Source organism: Cricetulus griseus, assembly GCF_003668045.3.
Source record: "Cricetulus griseus strain 17A/GY chromosome 1 unlocalized genomic scaffold, alternate assembly CriGri-PICRH-1.0 chr1_1, whole genome shotgun sequence".
NCBI lineage: Eukaryota > Metazoa > Chordata > Mammalia > Rodentia > Cricetidae > Cricetulus > Cricetulus griseus.
The window spans coordinates 50,055,554-50,076,764 of NW_023276807.1; the positions used below are offsets into that span (position 1 = coordinate 50,055,554).

Sequence of the window (21,211 nt, forward strand, 5' to 3'; positions counted from 1 at the left end):
ACCTCTCTCCAACATTACCTGGTAGTTTAGAGAGCTATCTTTCTCTTTGTGGGCAGTCTTGCTCAGTGCATTGTCATATGTGGTTAGATCATGAGAAGCAAGAGTGTAGCCGGAGGGTACTTAGATCAAGAAACTTCCTCAATAATTTTTTTTTTTATGTTGTCTGAGGTTTTTTTTTTTTTTTGTCTCCAAAAAACACTGGCATTTATGTCCTCACCTCATTTTATTTACTAGTGAGAACTCCTCTGTTTGCTGGACTGTGTTGTCAAGGATAATGAGTTTTTAACTACTGTGCTCCATGATAAACACTGGCAATAAAACTGAGTTTAGTGTTATTGCTGGACATGGAACCTCAGAATGGGAGAGGCACTTAGAGCCCAGTACAACATTCTCCCAGGTATAGAGTTGCCTCCTTACACCAGGTCAGCCTTTCTGACAGGGAAGATAACTTATGTAATAGAATGTACCTGTTCCTATCTTCTTAAGGTCTAACTAGTTTCCTGGACCTCATCAGATCCCTTTTGATTTGTGTCCTACAATCTGTCCCATGCTCAAAAGTCTGCTCTTTATCAGTATATTTACTGAGTTTGGTAGAGCTACATAGCAGGTGACCACAGGTTTGGTAGCCTAACAAGAAATCAGATTATCGAGGTGTACCCCCTGCAGCAATTCTGGAATAGTCTGCTCCCTGCCCTTCCTGCCTGCTTGACTCTTGGTCACATTACTCCAGTCACTGCTGCTGTTGTCACATTGCCTTGTCCTATGTCTGCCTTCTCATATGCCTCTTGCTGGGACATTTTCTTTAAACTTGGGTCCTCTTGGGTGATTCCTAGGCTCAAGATCCTTAACTTAAGCACCTAGGGACAGCTTGCTCCAAAAAGTGTTAACATATTTGGAATTTGCCCCTTCTAGGGAGAAGGACTTATCTTTTTGAAGGTTCAGCTTGACCCACAGCAAGCATTCTTGTATAAGCCATCTTATCTTTTTAAGACCTAGGCAATTTATCATGGACTCTCACTTTCCAACTATAAGCCTGTACAAATAACCCCTTCTGTAATAAATAACATTGTTAGAATGTTCTTCACAGGTCCTTGCACTGATCTTTATTAGTTGTGAGCTTGTAGTCAGTCTTTATTAAATACCTTGGGTTAATACAGATAGATGGCACACTCCTATAACGAGCAGTTGGGAGGATGAAGCAGGAAGATCACAAGCCTGGGCTACATAGCAAGTTAGAAAATAATCTGGGATTTAGTGGAAAAAAGTATCTGGAAAGTGGTTTGTTTGTTTGTTTTTAAATTTCACATGATTTATAGTAATATTTTCTTTAGTTAAATAAAATTTACATGTATTATAGTTCATCCTTAGTATTTTTAATGACTCAAACAGTTGAAATAGAATTGAACTAACTAACCAACTTGGGCTGTTTTTCTCTGACTATAAAGGTGGGTTAAGAAACATTTAGCCTATCACTTCTCTTGCCAGTCAGTCAGTTAAGCACACCTACAGTATGTGAATGTTTAAAATTCCTATCGAAATTGGGTTTTGTCAACTTTTAAATCCTACTTTGTTAAGGCATCACATGGGTTTCATTTGTGATGAAGATGGTACACTCGATGTAAGAGTCTCCTCTCCCTGTCATCTCTTCATCTTCTGGGCTAGAGAGTTTCTGTGAGAACACTGTAAACAGTGAGACTTGGAAGCTGTTTGAACACATCCTCTGCTGTAACCACATGAATAACTTTATCGCTTCATTCTGAATCGTGATGGCAGTATTTATTTTGGTTTAAGTGTAAGGATTGAGAAGGTCACACACACACACACACACACACACACACGCACGCACGCACGCACGCACGCACGCACGCACGCACGCACACGATTTATTTACTATGTATGCAGTGTTCTGCCTGTGTGCTAGAAGAGGGCACCAGATCTCATTACAGATGGTTGTGAGCCATTCTGTGGTTGCTGGGAATTGAACTCAGGACCCCAGGAATAGCAGCCTGTGCTCTTAACCTCTGAGCTATCTCTCCAGCCCTGATACTTATATTTTTTAAAAAATTTTGTGTGAGTTACAGAAAGAATGTCTATTAAAGGATATTTCAGGTCTCTAAAGAAAGAAAAAAATTAAGAAGACAAACCAGTGTTTATTCCAGGGCCTTTTTCTCTCCTGGAAAACCACAAGTGCCATCCTGACCACAGGTAATTTCAACACTTTGCCACTGGATGGAGGTAGAGTCACAGTTACTGTAGTCCACAAAGGTGAGGAAATGAGCAAGTTCCTGCTGGTCACCTGAGATGAGTCACCAGCACTCACAGGCTTTGTTTAATGTGTTAGGCAGCAGGGATTGAGAACCTGGCAGTTTATGAACTTAAATCTCTCTCTTCTTTTCTCCAAACTGGAATTTCTGATGTTGCTTCTTTATAAAATTTCCTGTGATCTAAACTTAAGCTTTACATCTAACTACCTCCCCGAGACCACTGACTCCCCACCTTGCTTACTTCCGGGCACTGCGATTTTACTTATCTGAAGTCTGCTTACTTTTGCCACACTGTGATTAATTAAAATGCTTCTCCCTTCCCTCTGCTATTCATTTCTCCTAACCACAAGATATTGAATTTGGGGTCTTCCAATTTTCAAGCTGCTGATCCATCTATCTGGAGACAACAAAAGATGGTAGAATTGCATTCAGAAAGAAATATGGCAGTGATCATCTGTCTTCCCATCACACTGGGTATCCCATCTTAATTCTCCATCTGCTTGAAGCAAATTCAGAAGTGCTTCTACTGAGCTAGAAGGCTGCCAGTCTTCTTAGGCAACTTGAAGGTCATGTTTATAAAAGGAAACAGATTCTTTAAACTTGTGTGGTAATCATAGCACTGTAGACAGGTGCAAAAACCTTTATCCTCCAAAGAGCTGTTACATACTTAGTATGTAATTACTTTCACTTTTCAGATTACATTAGATGTGTTGGCTGATATGGGTCATGAAGAATTGAAAGAAATAGGCATCAATGCATATGGACACCGCCACAAGTTAATCAAGGGCGTTGAAAGACTTTTAGGTGGACAACAAGGTAAGCTATTTGAAAAATACATTTTTTATATTTATATATTTCATATGTAAGGTATATTTATATAAATAATATATAAAGCATATGTTATATATAGCATATAAAGAAGTGTTAAATATACACTATTTTATATATTTGTAACTATCACATGTATGAATGTTTTTAATATATATTTAGGACTTAGTAAAGAAATATCAAGCATAGCTCCCCTACCTTCCTCAGCTCAGGTAAGCACTTACCAACTGGGAAAGCCTGAGACCATTCCTCTTCCTACACTTATGTCCTCAATTTTCTCTCACATCTTTATCTTTCCCACCACTGTCACCTAACTCAAGCCACCATTCCCTGTCCTGGGCCTCAGCCATGGTCCGCTTATCTCCCACCTGCACCTTTACCTCCCTCGGTGCCTTGTGCACCACCACCCGGGACCCTCCAGCATGAGTCTGTGGTCCTCTCCTGCACTGAACCCTTCAGGAGCACCCTGTGCTGTCTGGATAAAATCAGACACTGGCACATGGCTTTTCATAACCCATCTGATCTTACCACATTTGGAGCTCTTCTGCCCGAGGGACCACAACTCATCCATTTCCATCGTCCTTTCCTTCTTGTTACAGGCTTCTTCCCTTCCATGTTTGCTGTCTTTCTCTTCATTAGAAACATCTCCATAGAGGAGAGAAAGTAAAGACAAGGAAACAAATAGTTTGTCTATGGAGCTGATAAAGTTTCAAGAATTGCATGCAACCAAAATGTAAACAGTTTTAAATTTGACTCTGTTTTTAACATGTATTTTAGTCAGCTCTATGAAATTAGCAGGTAAGTTATGTCAGTGACCATTTCAAGCCATCCCAGGAGTTTTCGAGACAACTCTTGGTTTTAGAACTCACTCCAGTGTAATTCAGTGTTTCTCTTTTGTGTATAAATATCATCAGCTGTGTTCAGTTGAGTTCAGTTCAGCAGGTATTGAGCCCTGCTGTGTAATTCATGGGAGTGCATAAGGTCCCTTAACACCTCATTTCCTCCTGTGCCTCTGGTCTGTTTACTTTAACAGACTGTATGTTTGAGGTAGAAATTGAAAAGTTTAGGCTGTTCCAAACTGTCAGTTATTTATAACCAAGTTTCCATAAACTTAGTGGAACTGGGGTGATGTGGACTTGTGCTTGATAAGTTTTTGGTTTTTCTTCTACAGGAACCAATCCATATTTGACTTTTCACTGCGTGAATCAGGGAACTATTTTGCTAGATCTTGCTCCAGAAGATAAAGAATATCAGTCAGTAGAAGAAGAGGTAACAGACATTAAAAAGTTTCTATTTTCCCAAATTCTATTAAGACTGTTTTTCTAGGAGACTTACACTCATCTTATTCTGTCCTGGGGTCCCTGGGTGTTGCTCATTCTCAGTCCTCAGGAAGCATTTAATATGGTTATAGACTAAAACTATACACATTACTTTCCTATTGCATTTAATATGATTACAGACTAAACTATACACATTGCTTTCATATCACATTTAATATGGTTATAGGCTAAAACTATACATATTACTTTCATATCACAAGTCTCTATGTAGAATAGCTTTATCTTTTTATTCTGGAAATTTTGTAAGTTTTAAGTCATGCAAGTAATAATGCTTTTAGAACATTTTCATACAGTAAGACACACCTAAGATTGATTAGGAGCAAGAATCTTGCCTCATAGACAGAAAATAACCTTCTGGTCTTTTTTTTTTTTTTTTATGTTGTTATTAAGTGTGTTTCTTTAGTAACATGTCTGATTATCACATGTTCTTCTGAAGTTGATTACATGACTACAGAAGATTCTCTCACAGTTGATCTCCACAATCACAATTCTTTCCAACACTGTAATAAGATTACTTATGAACCTCATTGTAGAAAGGTGACATAGAAATTTCCTCTGTGCTGGCAGCTTGTACTGATGCAATGTCTAACTTCATCTTTGTGAGTAAGCTGCCTCGTTTCATTATTATACAAACACCCAAGTAGAAACAGGTTTGCCTGCAGTTAAGGGTTTTCTGTTGTTTGCTGTGTTTATTTTTTAATTAGTGTTTATTTTTTAATTAGTGCTTATAATATCTCCATTCAGTGGTAGGAAGTCACATTAGGGAATACAGAGTGTCTTCTAGTGCCTTATTCTCCCATTGTCCCATAGTAAGCTCTGATCATGTAAGATGCATGCTGGATTTTCCCTAAGTAAAGTGTGACTTGGTGACTTGAGCTCACTCCACATCATTTGTCAGACAAATGTGGTATTTCTGTGATGTTGGCTTGAAACCTGGCACCTCACTTAAGTCTTTAAAATATGTTCCTTTTTTTTTTTTTTTTTTTTTTTTTTGGTTTTTCGTGACAGAGTTTCTCTGTATAGCTTTGGAGCCTATCCTGGCACTTGCTCTGCAGACCAGGCTAGCCTCAAACTCACAGAGATGCCTCTGCCTCTGCCTCTCTGCCTCTCTGCCTCTCTGCCTCCTGAGTGCTGGGATTAAAGGTATGTGCCACCAACACCTGGCTTAAAATATGTTCTTTTCCATAATAATTATTTTAAATTTGAGGGTGAAGTGATTAGCAGTGGTCAGGAGAAAGGCATTCTGTTTAATTGTGAAACACTCTCAACTTCTCTTGCCTGAGTTGATGTATCAAGATCCCAAAGACAATTGAGATAAAATGAAATAAATGTGTATTTTTAAAATATACATTTTAGCATTTATCTAAAGTGGTGTCAGTTGAATATCATTTTAGTTTGACTTATTCAGTTTCTTTTCATTCTCGGTACAAAATAGTAATTATACACTATTTAAAGTGATAATTTTTCAGTTTCCCTATTGTGTTTACAAAAAGATCTTCCAAAACTTTTATCAGACAGTGCTTACATTAGTATTCATGACTATTTTCTCACACAAATACTCATTAAAGTTGTTGATCAGTTTGTAGGGAACTCCCATGTATGACATTCAGACTCATCAGGGAGACAGCTGGAAGAACTGGAATGTTCTGGAGACAGCAGAAGGAATACACATTCTTGACTCTCATGAAATTATTTATTTCCCTTTGTTCTGCAGATGCAGAGTACTATTCGAGAACACAGAGATGGTGGGAATGCTGGTGGCATCTTCAACAGATACAATGTCATTCGGGTATGTTTATAAAGTTTTATGGTGAAATTGGATTGCAAAGCTAACACAAAAATAATCTAGACAATGAAAAGCATTGTAGGAATTTTGGAGAAAAATTCAAATTGTCAAAAATAATCATCTGTTGTCCTGAAATCAGCTGTTATTAGCTTCACTGTAACTGATAACCCTCAAAAACCAAACTGAGCCAAACACTGAAACCCTGAAACCAGCAAAACTCCAAACAGAAGGCCATCGGCCATATGGCAGCTCGTGTCCATGCCACAGATGTCCAAGCATGTATCTTCAAATTTGAACATACAATAGCAGTAACTTTTTGTTTTAAGTTATTTGAAAGTAGCATTTATTAAAGGTCTGGATTGTTTGTCTACTTGTCATTGATGAGATCAGAATACATTTGTCTCTTAAGTCACAGAAAAGAATCTATGTTGCCATTACCTGCTTTTTCAGAGCCTATCATGAAGGTAAATTAAATCTGTTGAGAATTGGTTTAATCCTTTCTTAATAGACTCAGAGGAATTATCTTGGTATACATCCAAATAAGCTATAAAAGATTTTGTTGTTTGTTTAGTACAAAATAGAGGTGGCTGAGGAAATGGCTTAGTGGATAAAGTGTGATCCATACAAACTAAAGGGAGCTGAGTTAGAATTTCCAGCAGGCATGTAAAGACCAGGTGTGGTGAGATGCACCCTTATCTCCACTGGGAGGAGGAAATAGGAGGATCCCAGAAGCTCACTGGCCAATAGTAAACTTCAGGGTCGGTGGAGGACCCGTCTCAAAAATAAGGCAGAGAATAATAGAGCAGGAGCTCTTTGTTGATTTCTGGCTTCACACTCACAGGCACTCACTTTCCTGCCCATGGGCAGTGAGATATTAAATAACAAGAACTGTAAAAACTGTGTCACTAAAAGCTAGCATATTAACTGAATTCCACTCACATGGTGACTTTTAGATAATGTGTCCAACAATACAAAATTGACACCACCAAAGGGAAAATTAATTGTCATTTTTAAATGTGACGTTTAAGTTTAACTAGTAACAATGTTTCTTCCTTTATGAAGATTCAGAAAGTTGTGAACAAGAAGCTGAGGGAGCGGTTCTGTCACAGACAAAAGGAAGTGTCTGAAGAGAATCACAACCATCACAATGAACGCATGCTGTTCCACGGTAAGTGCTGGTGCCGACTGCAGGTGTCCACCCGCACTTGAGGGTTAGTAATGGGGAATTGATTAGTAACCTGTTGAAGTGACTTGTTTGCACTTATTTGATTAAAATAATTCCTAGTTTGCTAATGATTTGCATGTTGACACAAGCTTTCCAAAAAACATGTGCAATGCAAACATCTTTCTGAACTTCTGAACTCAAATTCCAACTTGAGCAACCTGGGTTGTTTGTTTGTTTGTTTTTCTTCTTTAATAGTGTGTTTGGTAAAACTAAGTGTTCAAAAACTAATTTTCCACCTTTATGTTTTAGGTTCTCCTTTCATTAATGCAATTATTCATAAAGGGTTTGATGAACGACATGCATATATTGGAGGGATGTTTGGAGCTGGAATTTACTTTGCTGAAAACTCTTCAAAAAGCAACCAGTATGTTTATGGGATTGGAGGAGGAACAGGCTGTCCCACACACAAAGACCGATCATGTTATATATGTCACAGGTAAGCGTCCTGCATTGAGTAGAATGGTTGTCATCCTAAACTAGCCACATTTGTTTAGCAGCTTCTGTTGAAGTTGCTGTCAGCCTTTGCCCTAGAGTAATAATGACTGGCGTGCTGATACCATTAGTCCAAACCAGACACATGTGCACTTCAAGTAGGTTGTAGTGAAACTCTGCACTTCAGTCCTTACTTCAGAGTCAGATCTAAAAAATGCTAAGAGTTGTTACTATAGCATAAAAGCCTTCTAGCCATCAGCATGTCTGAACATACAAGTTCAAGTTATGAGACTAGACTCAAATCTGCTTTGCTGATGATGCTAGTGATGTGGCTTGTTTTAGGAGGCTTAATAATTCATCTTGGAAAGTCCATCTTCAAAACAGCTTCAGAATTAATAGCAAACAAATGAAGAATATCATCTTTTTTGTAGTTGCTTTGGGTTTTTTTGGGTTTTTTGGAATTTTGTTTTGTTTTTTTGTTTTGTTTTGTTTTTCAAGACAGGGTTTCTCTGTGTATCAAGTTGGCCTCGAACTCAGAGATCCTCCTGCCTATGCCTCTGCCTCTGCCTCTCTGCCTCTCTCTGCCTCTGCCTCTGCCTCTCTGCCTCTCTCTCTGCCTCTCTCTGCCTCTGCCTCTCTCTCTCTGCCTCTGCCTCTGCCTCTGCCTCTGCCTCTCCTCTGCCTCTCTGCCTCTGCCTCTCTCTGCCTCTCCTCTGCCTCTCTCTCTGCCTCTGCCTCTCTCTGCCTCTGCCTCTCTCTCTCTGCCTCTCTCTGCCTCTCTGCCTCTCTGCCTCTCTCTGCCTCTCCTCTGCCTCTCTCTGCCTCTCTCTGCCTCTCTCTGCCTCTCTCTGCCTCTCTCTGCCTCTCTCTGCCTCTCTCTGCCTCTCTCTGCCTCTCTGCCTCTCTCTGCCTCTCTGCCTCTCTGCCTCTCTGCCTCTCTCTGCCTCTCTGCCTCTCTGCCTCTCTGCCTCTCTGCCTCTCTGCCTCTCTGCCTCTCTGCCTCTCTCTGCCTCTCTCTCTCTGCCTCTCTGCCTCTCTGCCTCTCTGCCTCTCTGCCTCTCTGCCTCTCTCTGCCTCTCTGCCTCTCTGCCTCTCTGCCTCTCTGCCTCTCTGCCTCTCTGCCTCTCTGCCTCTCTGCCTCTCTGCCTCTCTGCCTCTCTGCCTCTCTGCCTCTCTGCCTCTCTGCCTCTCTGCCTCTGCCTCTGCCTCTGCCTCTGCCTCTGCCTCCCGAGTGTTGGGGTTAAATGCATGCACCAACATCACCTGACTGAGTATCAACTTTTTAAAATAAGATTTTATAATTCAGAAGTTGCAGAAAATAACATTGAAGTGAGTGAAAAAGCAGTATTTCTTTCCCCACCAATGAAAAACATTAAAAAGACTAGGATTTTTTTTTTATTTATTCTTTGGCAATTTCATAGGTGTATGTATACATTGTATCCTGATCATACCCACCTACCCCTTGCACTTGCTCCAGACCCCGCCTTATTTTCCCCTTCCACCCTCACATCCTCATGAGCTTGGTCATTCTCTCTGATTGAGTTACTGATGTGCAAGTGTTGGGTAACCTACCATAGCCACACACCCAAAGAGAAATAAACTTCCTCTCCCAGCAGCCCTCGGCTGCCTATAGTTCCTCTGCTAGGTACACAGCCTCATGCTCCCATCTGTGCTGGGATATCAACCGGCTTGATCCAGTGCAGGTGATGAGCATGGCTGCTGTGACTTCATGAGTGCCCTGGTCATACCCTGTCCTAAGGCAGCATTTCACAGACCTCCTCGCCATCCTCCTGCTCTTCCATTGGTTCCATCCCTCTGCACAATGTTCCCCGAGCCTTGGGCAGGTTGATGAAGATGTCCCATTTAGGACCGAGCACTTTCTCTCAGCACTCTGACCAATTGTAAGTCTGTGCTTCTCAAAAAGCTTCTCTCAAGTTGAGAGTAGTACTAATAGACAGGTACACATAAGCGTTTAGTTGGCAACTTTATACCATATTCATTTAGCAAAACAACAGTCCCCAGCCATGGGCTTTTGACTAACTTTAGGTGCCGTACATTGCTTTTTTAAACTACCCAAATGTATTGTTTTTAGAGAGTTATGTGAATAAAGTATCTTACAATTCAGTTACTACCTTAAAATATAAACTTGAAATTCCTTATAACTAGTGCCCTTAAACTTATCTGCAGTTGTATTATCTTTTAAACTAGTCATCTGCAACTCTAATATGGATACGATATGCTCAGAAGGAAACTCTTCTCCATTAAGAGCACTGTGATTACAAACAGAAATTCTTAAGGATCAATGATATCTCAAAATATACCTCCTGTGGAGACAGAATAAACCTAAAATGAACAATAATGTAAACCTTATACAAGTTTATGTCCTAGCCAGGATCTCTTAGAAAAATGGAGCCTGAACAAAAGCATTCACTTGATTGGCAACGACAGTCCCCAGAAAGCAGGAAGGGGGCAGAGCACACTCAGTGATGACCATGACGAGCAAGCTGGTCACAGCTCCATTAACAAGTGCAGTTAATTGTGCATCCCATGAGATGCCTTCAGAGAAGCTATAGAAACTGCTCTATCTCCAAACAGTGATGCTTGAGTGGAGAAAAGAAATGAATTTTCTCTGCTGGCTCCTGTCTCATGTTTGCCAACATTTGTCCCCAGGTGCTCACCCCACTGTTTCTTAGCTGTTGCATCTGCATAATACCACAAGTATGAAGCAAGCCAGCTCCAGTACCTGCTCACTTGGGTCTTTGTGCTCTGACTAGGTCCATCCTGCAGATTAGGTCTGTTCCTGGAAGCCCGCAACAGGAGGCTGAGGCTTGTCAAGTATTGTATCATGTAAAAGATTGAGAATGCACAAATTCTACTGACAGCACACTACTGTCATGGTGTTAAAAATGGAGCTGAGAGCCAGGTGTTGGTGGCGCGTGCCTTTAATCCCAGCACTCAGGAGGCAGAGGCAGGCGGATCGCTGTGAGTTCGAGGCCAGCCTGGTCTCCAGAGTGAGTGCAGGATAGGTTCCAAAGCTACACAGAGAAACCCTGTCTCGAAAAATAAAATAAAAAAAAAAAAAAAATGGAGCTGAAAAAGCCTCTTTGGGGGCCAGAGAGATAGCTGCTCAGTTAGGAGCACTTGTTGCTCTTACAGACAGCCTGGGTTCCAGCATTCACATGGTGGCACACTCCAGTGTTTCAAGTTCCAAGGGATCTGACCCTCTTCTCTTGGCCTTTGTGGGTACCAGGCACATATATGTAAGCAAAATACTCATATAATGTAAAATAAAAACTAAATAACACCTTCCTATTTTAGAATGGGGCCTTCAAGAAAATACAAGTGGCACCAAGCGCCCCTACCCCAAAGGGTCAGCAGTGGATCCGGCTGAAAAAGTCAGGACTCAGTCATAACACAGAGATTAGACTCCATTACTATGGTTTTGTGTATATCCTTATCAAAGGCTCCTCCCTTTCCTTGGAGTGCAAACACAGTTGTGAAAATGAATGCATGACTTTAGTCTTTTAAATTAGATTTATAAAACCAGGTGCTAGCCAGTTTTAAACCAATGGCTATAGTATATCATTTCCATCCAACCAGTTTTACTAATCTGCCTCAATTTCAATATTAGACTTTCAGGCATATATTTAAGCTAGTTGTTTTTGGTGTTTCAAGACAAGGTTTCTTTGTATTGCCCTGGCTGTCCTGGAACTCAGTCTATAGATCAGGCTGCCCCCATACCCACAGAGACTGGCCTCTGCCTCTCAGGTGCCGGGATTAAAGGCATGCACCACCACGGCCCAGCTAAGCTAAGTATTTTTGTTCATGTTCCACTTTTATTATTACTGTGTCTGTCATCCCAGTTTTTCTGTTTACCCATAATGAGTCAAGCCTAATCTTGTCTGGGGAGATGTCTCAGGGGGTAAAAGCATCTGCCAGGCAGAATCTCCATAATCTATGTAAAAATCCAAGTGCATAGCATGAGTGTTTATAAGCCTAACACTTCCACAGAATCCCTGGGGGCTCTAAAGCCAATCAGCCGTTACACAGAGGCAGAAACATTAAAGAAACTCTGTCTCCATCAGTAGAAGGCAAAGAGCAGCATGTGAGGTTGTCTCCTCCCTCTGTGCATGCCACACACTCCTCTCTCTGTCTCTGTCTCTCTCTCTGTCTCTCTGTCTCTCTCTCTCTCTCTCTCTCTCTCTCTCTCTCTGTCTCTCTCTCTCTCTCTCTCACACACACACACACACACCCCACAGCATTGTTAATCTTGGGTACTGTTCCCATCTGGTTCCGTTCTCCTGTGCATTCATGTGAAAACTCAGCTTTCACTAGTGTATTTTCTATGCAAGATTCATATACTACTCCAAAACTGCCTTAAAGTGTTGATCCAATTAGATAGTGACAAGCCTGATAATTGTTAGATAGTAAATCAGTATATCAAACTTTATCCCGTTACTACACACAAACTTGAGAGTAGCATTTAAATGAGCTTGCATTGTGTGAATTTTTCTTTTTTCAAAAAAGCTAATAGACCTAACAGATTTTAAGTATTTTTTTTTTTTTCCTTAGACAAATGCTTTTCTGTAGAGTGACACTTGGGAAGTCCTTTCTGCAATTCAGCACCATGAAAATGGCCCACGCTCCTCCAGGACATCATTCAGTCATTGGTAGACCAAGTGTCAATGGGCTGGCATATGCTGAGTATGTCATCTACAGAGGAGAACAGGTACGTTAGTCATCGCATCAGCATGAGTAAGTCACTAAATCACCCGTACACCAATACCGAAAAAGCCGTATTGAAGACAGCGTCTGCAGTTGTTGCAGGCACAGCATACCTTTGAGTGGATCTGCTTATCATAGGCTAGTTGCTTGAACTTCCCTTATTATTCTGATCATAGCCCTTCAGCCTTGAGATTCACAAGGCTATACTATATTTAATTCTGCCACCCTTTTGAGGCTCCAAAATAAAATTGGAAAAAAATGTAAATGTATGTAGAGACAAATGCTTGTGTACATAAACATTCTAGAGTTTCAAACCAGCCCTTAATTCCCAGCACTGAATGTCACCCAATTTGTCTGAATGCAAAATTCAGTTTTTCTAAAAAGTCAGTTAAACATCATAAATAGCCTATAGTAGAAGAAAAAATAAGAAAATAACTACATACAGATAATGTATAAAAATAATATTTTTTTCTGTGTGCTGCTGTCTTGAGCAGAGTATCGTGTTGGAGAAGAATTGCAAAAAACTCTTGAACTCCTTTTTATTAAGTTTGTTTCTGTAATATGGTAAAATATCAAAACTCTGTTAGGTACGTTACAGGGTTGAACAAGAGAGTAAATGCATAGATGTATTAACTTTGGGGAGCTATGGTTCTTATTATAGAAGAAGGGTATATCATATGGAATGAGAGAAAGGTTAAAAAGCACCTGAATGTACTGAAGTTGCATTCATTGATTAATAGGAATTTATGGTTTCTAACAAATGTATCAATAGATATACATATATGTATGTTTAGGTCTATGTATAAATATAAGTACATACATATTTTTTTAACTATGGAAAGCAAAGATAGCAATGAAAAGCTAAAGCCCAATCCCTCAAACCATTCCTGGCTAGAAGAAACCAGGGTTGGAACAGAATAGGTACGAGATAAACTTGAAATAGCTTGCTATACCGCAAAGTAATGAAGTCTCAGAAAGGAAAATGTGGAGGCATAGCACAGGGACCTAAAAGCCATTGAGGGAGCGTCCTATGGCCAAGTATGAGAAATCTGCATACCAAATTAAATGCAGTACTGAATTTGGGAAGCAATAAATATGGATTGGTTACTTTTCCCTGATGAGTGAGTGAGAAAGGGGATTTCTTGGGCTATGGTAGAACACCATAAATAGAAGTGGGAGGAATGATGGAACTGGAAAATTTCCAACTTGCAAACCATCACAGTAAAAATTACCTCAAGCAAGAATGGATGCTGAATACAGAGGTAATTTCCATAAGAAGAATATTTGCATGCTTGTTGTAAAACTACAAGGACCAGAGGCACTAATCACCCACTGAGGAAAGAGGGAAGTGCCTTGACCAGCTAATCAAAATTAACACCACTTATTAGGGACAGGTGGTTAAGAGAGGGGCATCGTAGCCTGGAGACTGTAACTTTAAAATGAAAAACTAAACTTGGTAACTACTTAAAGCTGCCTCCTCAAGGCATGTTTAAGAGTGATGGAACAAATGTGTTGAGGAAAAGGTTGGAGTGCTTGATGAAATGAAATGCACGTGGTGTTTTGCTGGGAGAAGGCTTGTCTTCTGTAACAGGTGGGCCTCTCTGAAGGGTCACATTAACTGTAGTGTCTACTCATTGCATCATTTCCCATGAACACTTTTCCCGGAGTTTAGGAAGTTTTCCTTTCCCAGTCTGTTTTTTCTCCCTAGTTACAAAATCATACTTGATTCTTTTTTGGGGGGAGGGCATTTTCAAGGCAGGATTTCTCTGTGGCTTTGAGGGTGTCCGGGAACTAGTTCTTGTAGACCAGGCTGGTCTTGAACTCACAGAGATTCACCTGCCTCTGTCTCCTGAGTGCTGGGATTAAAGGTGTGCACCACCACCGCCTGGCCATACTTGATTCTTAATACCTAACACTTTCAAGAACACATGGCTGTTTTAGTCGGGGGATATTATGAATGGGAGTGTTTTTTGTTTTTTTTAAGGGCTAAAAGTATACTGAAGTTAATATATACCTGAAAGGAAAATTAGCTTTGATTATGACATAATTAGAGCTAAAATATCAGGAGAGGCTGGTTTGTGGCTCCAAGGTAAAGCACTTGCATCCTTGTACAGGCCCCTAATTCACTTCCCAGCACTTGGGGTGGGGAGAAGAGGAATATCTCTATGTTTCACTTTTACACCCTGGATCAAATATGAAGAGAAATGTTCGCTGGCTATTGGTTGCTACTGAGGTTTTCTCTGTTTTATTGAAATGATATGTACAATGATGGCCTATGGAAGGTGGGGAAGAAAATGCTGTAGTAAGAAGAAAGACTATAAAGATAATTTAAAGGATGGTGGGATTTATTCGTGTTTATGTAGCCCAAACTCTGAGTAAGTAAGGCCCAACTGCTGCACTTTGAAGGGGATGAATTGTATGCCTTCTTGACCTTTCCAGGCATATCCAGAATATCTCATCACCTACCAGATCATGAAGCCAGAAGCCCCTTCACAGACAGCAACAGCCGCAGAGCAGAAGACCTAGTGACTGCCCTGGTGAAGGCCAGAGTGAGTCAAACCTGCAACTGGATTACAGTGGATTGCTTCCAACAAAAAAACAATATTCTCTGAACCCAACAGCCAAGAACTAAGCTGTTTGTCTCTTATAAAGCATCACTAGAGTGATGATAAGAGTGGGTGAGTGAGCACACTCACCTGCCACTGTTCCCTCTGAGGAAATGTTTACTGGGCGGCCTTGAACATGTCTCTGGCTCGTTTTCCTACGGTCACCCATGTCTAAAGCAAGATGCTTTGCTTGAGACATAGAAATGGGAAAAGAGGGTATTCACACACTACATTTTCTTTGTTGTGTTTGGCACCTGTATAGCAGATAGAAGGCATATATATGACACATATGACAGGCTCATTTTTTTAATTTTGCTGAACATGCGTTGTTGATGCTTCTTGTTGTTGTTGTTGTTGTTGTTGTTGTTGTTGTTGTTGTTGTTGTTGTTACTTTGAAAATGAGCCAGTCTTCCTGGGATATTTTGCACACAGTCACACTGACTAAAGTCCTTAGCAGTGCAACCAGAACTTGTAGCCTAGCAAACCACGGTTTCCATTCTCTTGTTAGATTTTGTATCTCTGCTTCTTGTGAACATAAGGAAGAGCATCAAGATTAGTTTCCTTTTATAAACTGGTCCATTTTTTTAAAAAGGCTACAGATATCTCTGTGCTCTTTGTAGTCTGCAGGGTCCACTGGACCATGCTAACAAATGCCAAAAGAGCATTGCCAGGGTGAGGTCTAAGGGAGGCTGGTACGACTTCTCTTCCTGGTGAATGACTAGCAGGTTGTGATAGAGGACCCCATTAAGAAGGGGGATGAGTGAAACACAGGGCTTTGTGGCTGCAGCCAGGCAAACCCAGGGATGTCTCAGTAAAAACTTCAATTAATCTGAACCTCCAGAATTGTCACCCCTAACATCAACCTCTGCTTCCAAAGTCAGGGACCTGTCCCGTTCTCACTAGGGTCCCCAGCATTTTACTCTCCTTTTTATTAGTTTAAAAAGCCAGGATTTCTAATAAATATGCACAAATGCAAGGACCTTTTGTTTATTCCAGATTTGGCCGTTATTTTGAGTAATATGCTTCAAATGGTTTACAGAGATCTCTTTTCTCAATTTTTGAACCATTTCTCCAAAGTTCTTAATATATTTAGACAAGGAAAACATATATTGAAACCAAAGGCTCTTTGACTTATTTTTTTAAATGCCACTGATAGAGAAGCATCCCTTTGTGAAAGTACTGCTTGTTGTAATAGCATTGGCCAAGTGTACGTGACATTGAGCAGATCCATGCTTCCTTCTGATGCCCTGTGGACCTAACTGACCATTGAATCGAACGCATTGCTTTATTTAGGTTCATGCTGTGCATCTGTCCACCCAACTTTGAAGCAAAAGTCATGTTAATAGAGGGAAAACAGTGTGACACACTCACCCATTTCAACCGGAAGTCCTAAAAACTAGTTTTTAGTGTGTGTTCCCCCCCCCTTTTTTTTAGTGTATGTATATTAAGCTGTGATTGCCTTCATTTCCCTGGCTCTCAAAATACACATTTCTCTCTTCTTTTTTTTTTTAATTTATTTAATTTTTATTAGCTTGAGCCCAGTGCTAGAACTAGGGATCCAGCCTAGGGTGAATTTTATAGCTACATCTTACATGGGTTCCTCAAATTAAATCAAGATTTAGCCTCAGTTTTCACTTCTATTGAAGTTCAGTGGCCTGAGCTGGGTGATTGTGGTTTTGGCTATGTGTTTAATAACAACTAGGGTTCCATATAAAGCTTCAAAATTTGATGTTGGCTTAAAGAGCTTTCTCCTTTCCTTTTTTTTCCCCCACTGTTAGCAAAGGTTGAAGAAATTCTGTATAGTTGTAGTAGCTACAATGTATGTGTTATTCCCCCCCCCAACTAGTTTAAAATGCTAAACACAGCTGTGATTTTAGTTAAGTAAAGGAGTGGTATAAACACGGGAAGCTTTACAGCTTCATTACAAGATGAACCACTGTCTGACTGTGGTTGTGCTCTATCATCTCCACCACACTAACTAAATTAACTTTCCTTGAGAAGTTACCTGTGGTTCACTAAACCACCCACGCTATGTCTGACGTTTCTGTGCCAAGTAAAGACACTGTACAGAAAGACTTTTGCAGTGCTTGTGGTCTCATGATTAGTCACATATGACAGAGGCACATATATGACCTGTTTAAAAGGAGTGGGTCAACAGAGCTAATAGATATTTTCAGAACTTGAAAACAAAAGGCATTGTGAGCATATTCAAGTTGGCAAAAGAATTTCCTTGTATAGCAATATGAATATAAAAGCATGGCATGCTACTGAAACGTGTTTAGTTTCTGTGTGTGCATTATTTAGAGCCACTGCAGGTTTGGGACTCCTCAAACTCTGCCACAGAGCTGCAGAGAAGCCAAGTGTCTCCAAGCCTCACATCCAAGGGCTTTCCTAGAGACCTCATGGCCCAGTTTACCGGCTCTGGCCAGCTCGACACTTAACTCAGGCATAAATTAAGTGCTTGGGACACTTGTCTGCTTCTCCCCAGATTGCTACTCTAGTGTCAGAAGTTACTCCTGTGCTTGGCCCCATTTGCCTTCTTCCTTTCTTCATATTGGGTCTTAAAGAAGGAATCCAGCTATCTGTAATTTCATAGCAAAACCAGAACTGGGCTCAGTCCTCATCCACTTTCTGCTCCAAAGATCCTGCTAGTTTGCTAACAAATGACAGCATGGAATCCAGTGTTTTAATTCTATGCAGAATAATAGCTGTACAACCAGGATTCCTACTCTCCTATTCCTTCTTGGTGGTTAGAGCTCCAAGCAGAGTAGCAGAGTAACACCACTAACCTCTCATGGAAGCACCTGGGGCTCCTCTGAGTGTCATGTTACTGACTGCTTCATTTCTCTTTGCTGTCAGAATAGCAAAGTGCATTTGGAACATATAGAGAAGTACTTGACTATGGCAAGCTAATAAACATATGTTAACATCTTACTATCTTAGGTATTATTACAAACAATAATATTTTGGTTAATGCTAGAAAGCAGCATTAGAATGCAGTAAATTATCTAGGTTTTTCTCTATTTCAGTATATTCCCAGTTGCATGAACGGTAATTAGACATTGTTCCCACCCCCCTTTTAAACATCCATTGTTTGGATTCCTCTAAATGGCCTTGTGTATTTTTAAGCACATCTTCTCCCTGTCCTGTCCCCAGCTCTTGTACCCAGAAGTTGTTTGTGAGACGGCTTTCTTACTATGTTTCCTGTTGTATAGAGCTACAGACTTTAGAGTCATTCAGCAAATATTCAAAAATGACATTAAAATAGGTTTTCATGTACCAGAAATTAAAGACTGGTGTTTGGTGTCAAAGCAATGACAAAGAAATAAGAGTAATTGTGAAAATAATATTTAAACTATCGCTAGCTATATCTAGCATATTAAAAAAAATTTAAATACCACCCTAAAAAGTGAGGCTTCTTCAGCCAACCTATGCATTCTGCAGTTAACAGACGATTGCATTTTTCTTAAGAAAGCCTATCCATGGCAGAAACTTTTTAACCTTTTCTAATCTAGCAGTGAAACATGAGTCCATTTCTTAGTACTTGAAATGTGTCAGTGAGTGGGCATGTCTCTGTATTTCATACCTAGTAAGTGTGTTTTCTGGAGGTGTATTTTATAAGTAGTACTCTGCACACAATGGAGCTGATGGAACCAATCAGTTCCAGTTTCTCCCGTGTGAAGTTCCTCAGCCTCCAAGTCTCCCGGTTTGGTTTGAAAGAACTCTAGACAGATTTCCAAACCTGTGGACTTGTGTAGGGGATTCCTAGTATATGGTACCATGTAGAGTTTGAGTAGTGTGGAAGTTGCTTTTTAAATCATTTTAAAGTATAGACTATGATATGTTCAACTCAAACCCTGTAGGAAATGAAGATTTTATATACTCTGTAAGATCCAGTATGGTCATGGTGTGGCCAGTTTTACACTTCTATCAGAGTTCTGCAAAATTGGGGTAACAGTCACATCATAAAGATAGTCGCATTTTGACCCTGCCATTCTTTCACCCTCTCTATTGCTGTACACTTCCTATCTCCTCCCCCTTCCATGTCCTTTCAAAGATTTTTTTTTCTCATCTTCTGAATTGTTTTGTTTGTCTACCCTTCTCAAGTGCTCCTGAATGGTTTTTGTTAACTCAAATTTGTTAACGGTATCTCTGAACCCCTCCCAAAGTGCGGGAAGAAAAACTAGAAAATGCCACAGTAAAAGAAAAGGAAGTGAAATTTTTGAAGCTAGTAGCATAGACCTAGAAAGTAACCTTGCTGTATAATAAATGTATTCACTACACAGAACACTTAAACTCTTCTTGTGTGTATAGTACCTGCTTCTGCTGCCAGTGTTTTATGCTCATCTTACCTTTGTGGTAATAATATTTGTCTTTGATACCTACAGAACTAAAAAGGTACTTTGATTGACAAGAACTTTCACAAACATACTAAACCAGCTTTGAGGAAATCTAGTGTGTTTCTGGCAACAGCATTTGGAGTCACGATTGTATTTTCTTACTGTGATGTTGGTCTGTGTAAATAACCAGTGTAGTGGCCCTTCAGTTGTTGTTTGTGTTCTTTTGTTTTAGTCTCTGTGTAACTGCCAGTGGCAGGGTTCCAACCCCACCTTGTTCTTTTTTGCATTTGTCCATCTGTAGGCTTGTCAGACAAAATGCAAGATGCCCAGTTAGATTTGAATTTCAGGCAGATTTTTAGCTCAAGTATATTTCATGCAATATTTGACATATCTGTGCATTTTTAAAAATGTTCATTAACTTATCTGAAATTCAGATTTTGACTGAATAGTCTAGATTTTTGTTTTATTTGTAGTTTTTTCTAAACCTATAGCCCTAGCAGTTTGATCACAAAAGGATGTCCTCAGCATGTAAATTCCCTGCTCTTTATAGCTTCCACCTGAAATGGAAGATCTTTGTTTTCCTCTCTCTCACACACCATCTTATTTCTAAAAGAGGCATCAAGGAACTTAACCAGCCTACATGGTAGGTTTCTGTTTGAAACATCTCTGTGATTATATTTAACCTGTTATTGTGCTTTGGCTTAATGTCTAACTTACAGTACTTGTAACTGATTACTATTCAATAAAAAACATTTGAAAGTATACTCTGTGTAAAGCATTCAGCTTGTGTTTCCTTTTGTCCTGTGTTGTTCATGTTGGCTTGACTATCCGCAGCACGGCTGACCTAAAACTGTCAAAATTCACGTAACAATTCTCCTTCCCCCACTTCCTAGTGAGATGCAGCTTGAAGTTCCTTATTACCTGTGCACCCACATAGGAGCTGTAGAAATACTGCAAGAGCAGTAAGCCCACAGGGAGCTAGTGAAACACAGCAATAGCAGGAGAAACTTCAGAAAAACCTCTTAAACAGAGAGCCATGTTTACTTAAACTTCAGTGCCATAGGCCCACCCAGCCAGGAGGGTCGAAGGAGAATAGTTCTGTGCATGCCTGGGGAACATTCAAGATCTCACACAGCTGAGCATGATGTACTAACCTGCAGTCCCAGCACTTAGGATGCTGAGGTGGGAGGATCATGAGTTTCAGGCCAGTCTGGTTTTCGTGGTATGACCTACCCATCTTGTCCCCAAGAAGCAAAGAACTTTCCCATCTCTCACCGGTGCTCTTTCTCCAGCTAGTGATCTTTAGGTAGCAAATTTGAAGCTAGGTGTGCATCCATGCCTTTTCTACCAGAAGGGTTATCAGTTAAAAACATAAATTAAGTGCTTAGGAGCACTCCAGTCACCCTGAGACTGTAAGATGCCCACAGTGATTTTTGAAAGGCAAACTGGTAGTTAGAGAGTTCACCAAGGGCTCTCGAAGAGGAGGAATTTACTGAAATGCTGTAGAGAAGCAATAGAGATTGTCAGCTGACGGAGTGTGTGGACGTGCTTGTGTAATGGGAAGTCACTAGCTCTTACACCCATATCCAGGTGGACCAGGGAACTTCGTACTAGGTGGTAAATTTTACAGCAGGAGTTGTTTCCCTGGAGACTGGCCATTTGTGT

At 40.3% G+C, this 21,211-nt stretch overlaps 1 protein-coding gene across 1 annotated transcript in view; it reads left to right on the top strand.

Annotated features, from left to right (window-relative positions):
- The window catches only part of Tnks (tankyrase), a 138,952-nt gene extending 118,642 nt beyond the window's left edge, over nucleotides 1-20,310 (top strand). The window contains exons 21-27 of the mRNA XM_027391255.2: nucleotides 2,960-3,080; nucleotides 4,264-4,361; nucleotides 6,147-6,221; nucleotides 7,281-7,386; nucleotides 7,693-7,879; nucleotides 12,448-12,604; nucleotides 15,040-20,310. Of these exons, the coding sequence (XP_027247056.1) occupies nucleotides 2,960-3,080; nucleotides 4,264-4,361; nucleotides 6,147-6,221; nucleotides 7,281-7,386; nucleotides 7,693-7,879; nucleotides 12,448-12,604; nucleotides 15,040-15,126 (831 nt within the window). The 3' untranslated portion in view covers nucleotides 15,127-20,310. The remainder of the gene's footprint in view (nucleotides 1-2,959; nucleotides 3,081-4,263; nucleotides 4,362-6,146; nucleotides 6,222-7,280; nucleotides 7,387-7,692; nucleotides 7,880-12,447; nucleotides 12,605-15,039) is intronic.
- The last annotated feature ends 901 nt before the right edge of the window (nucleotides 20,311-21,211 follow it).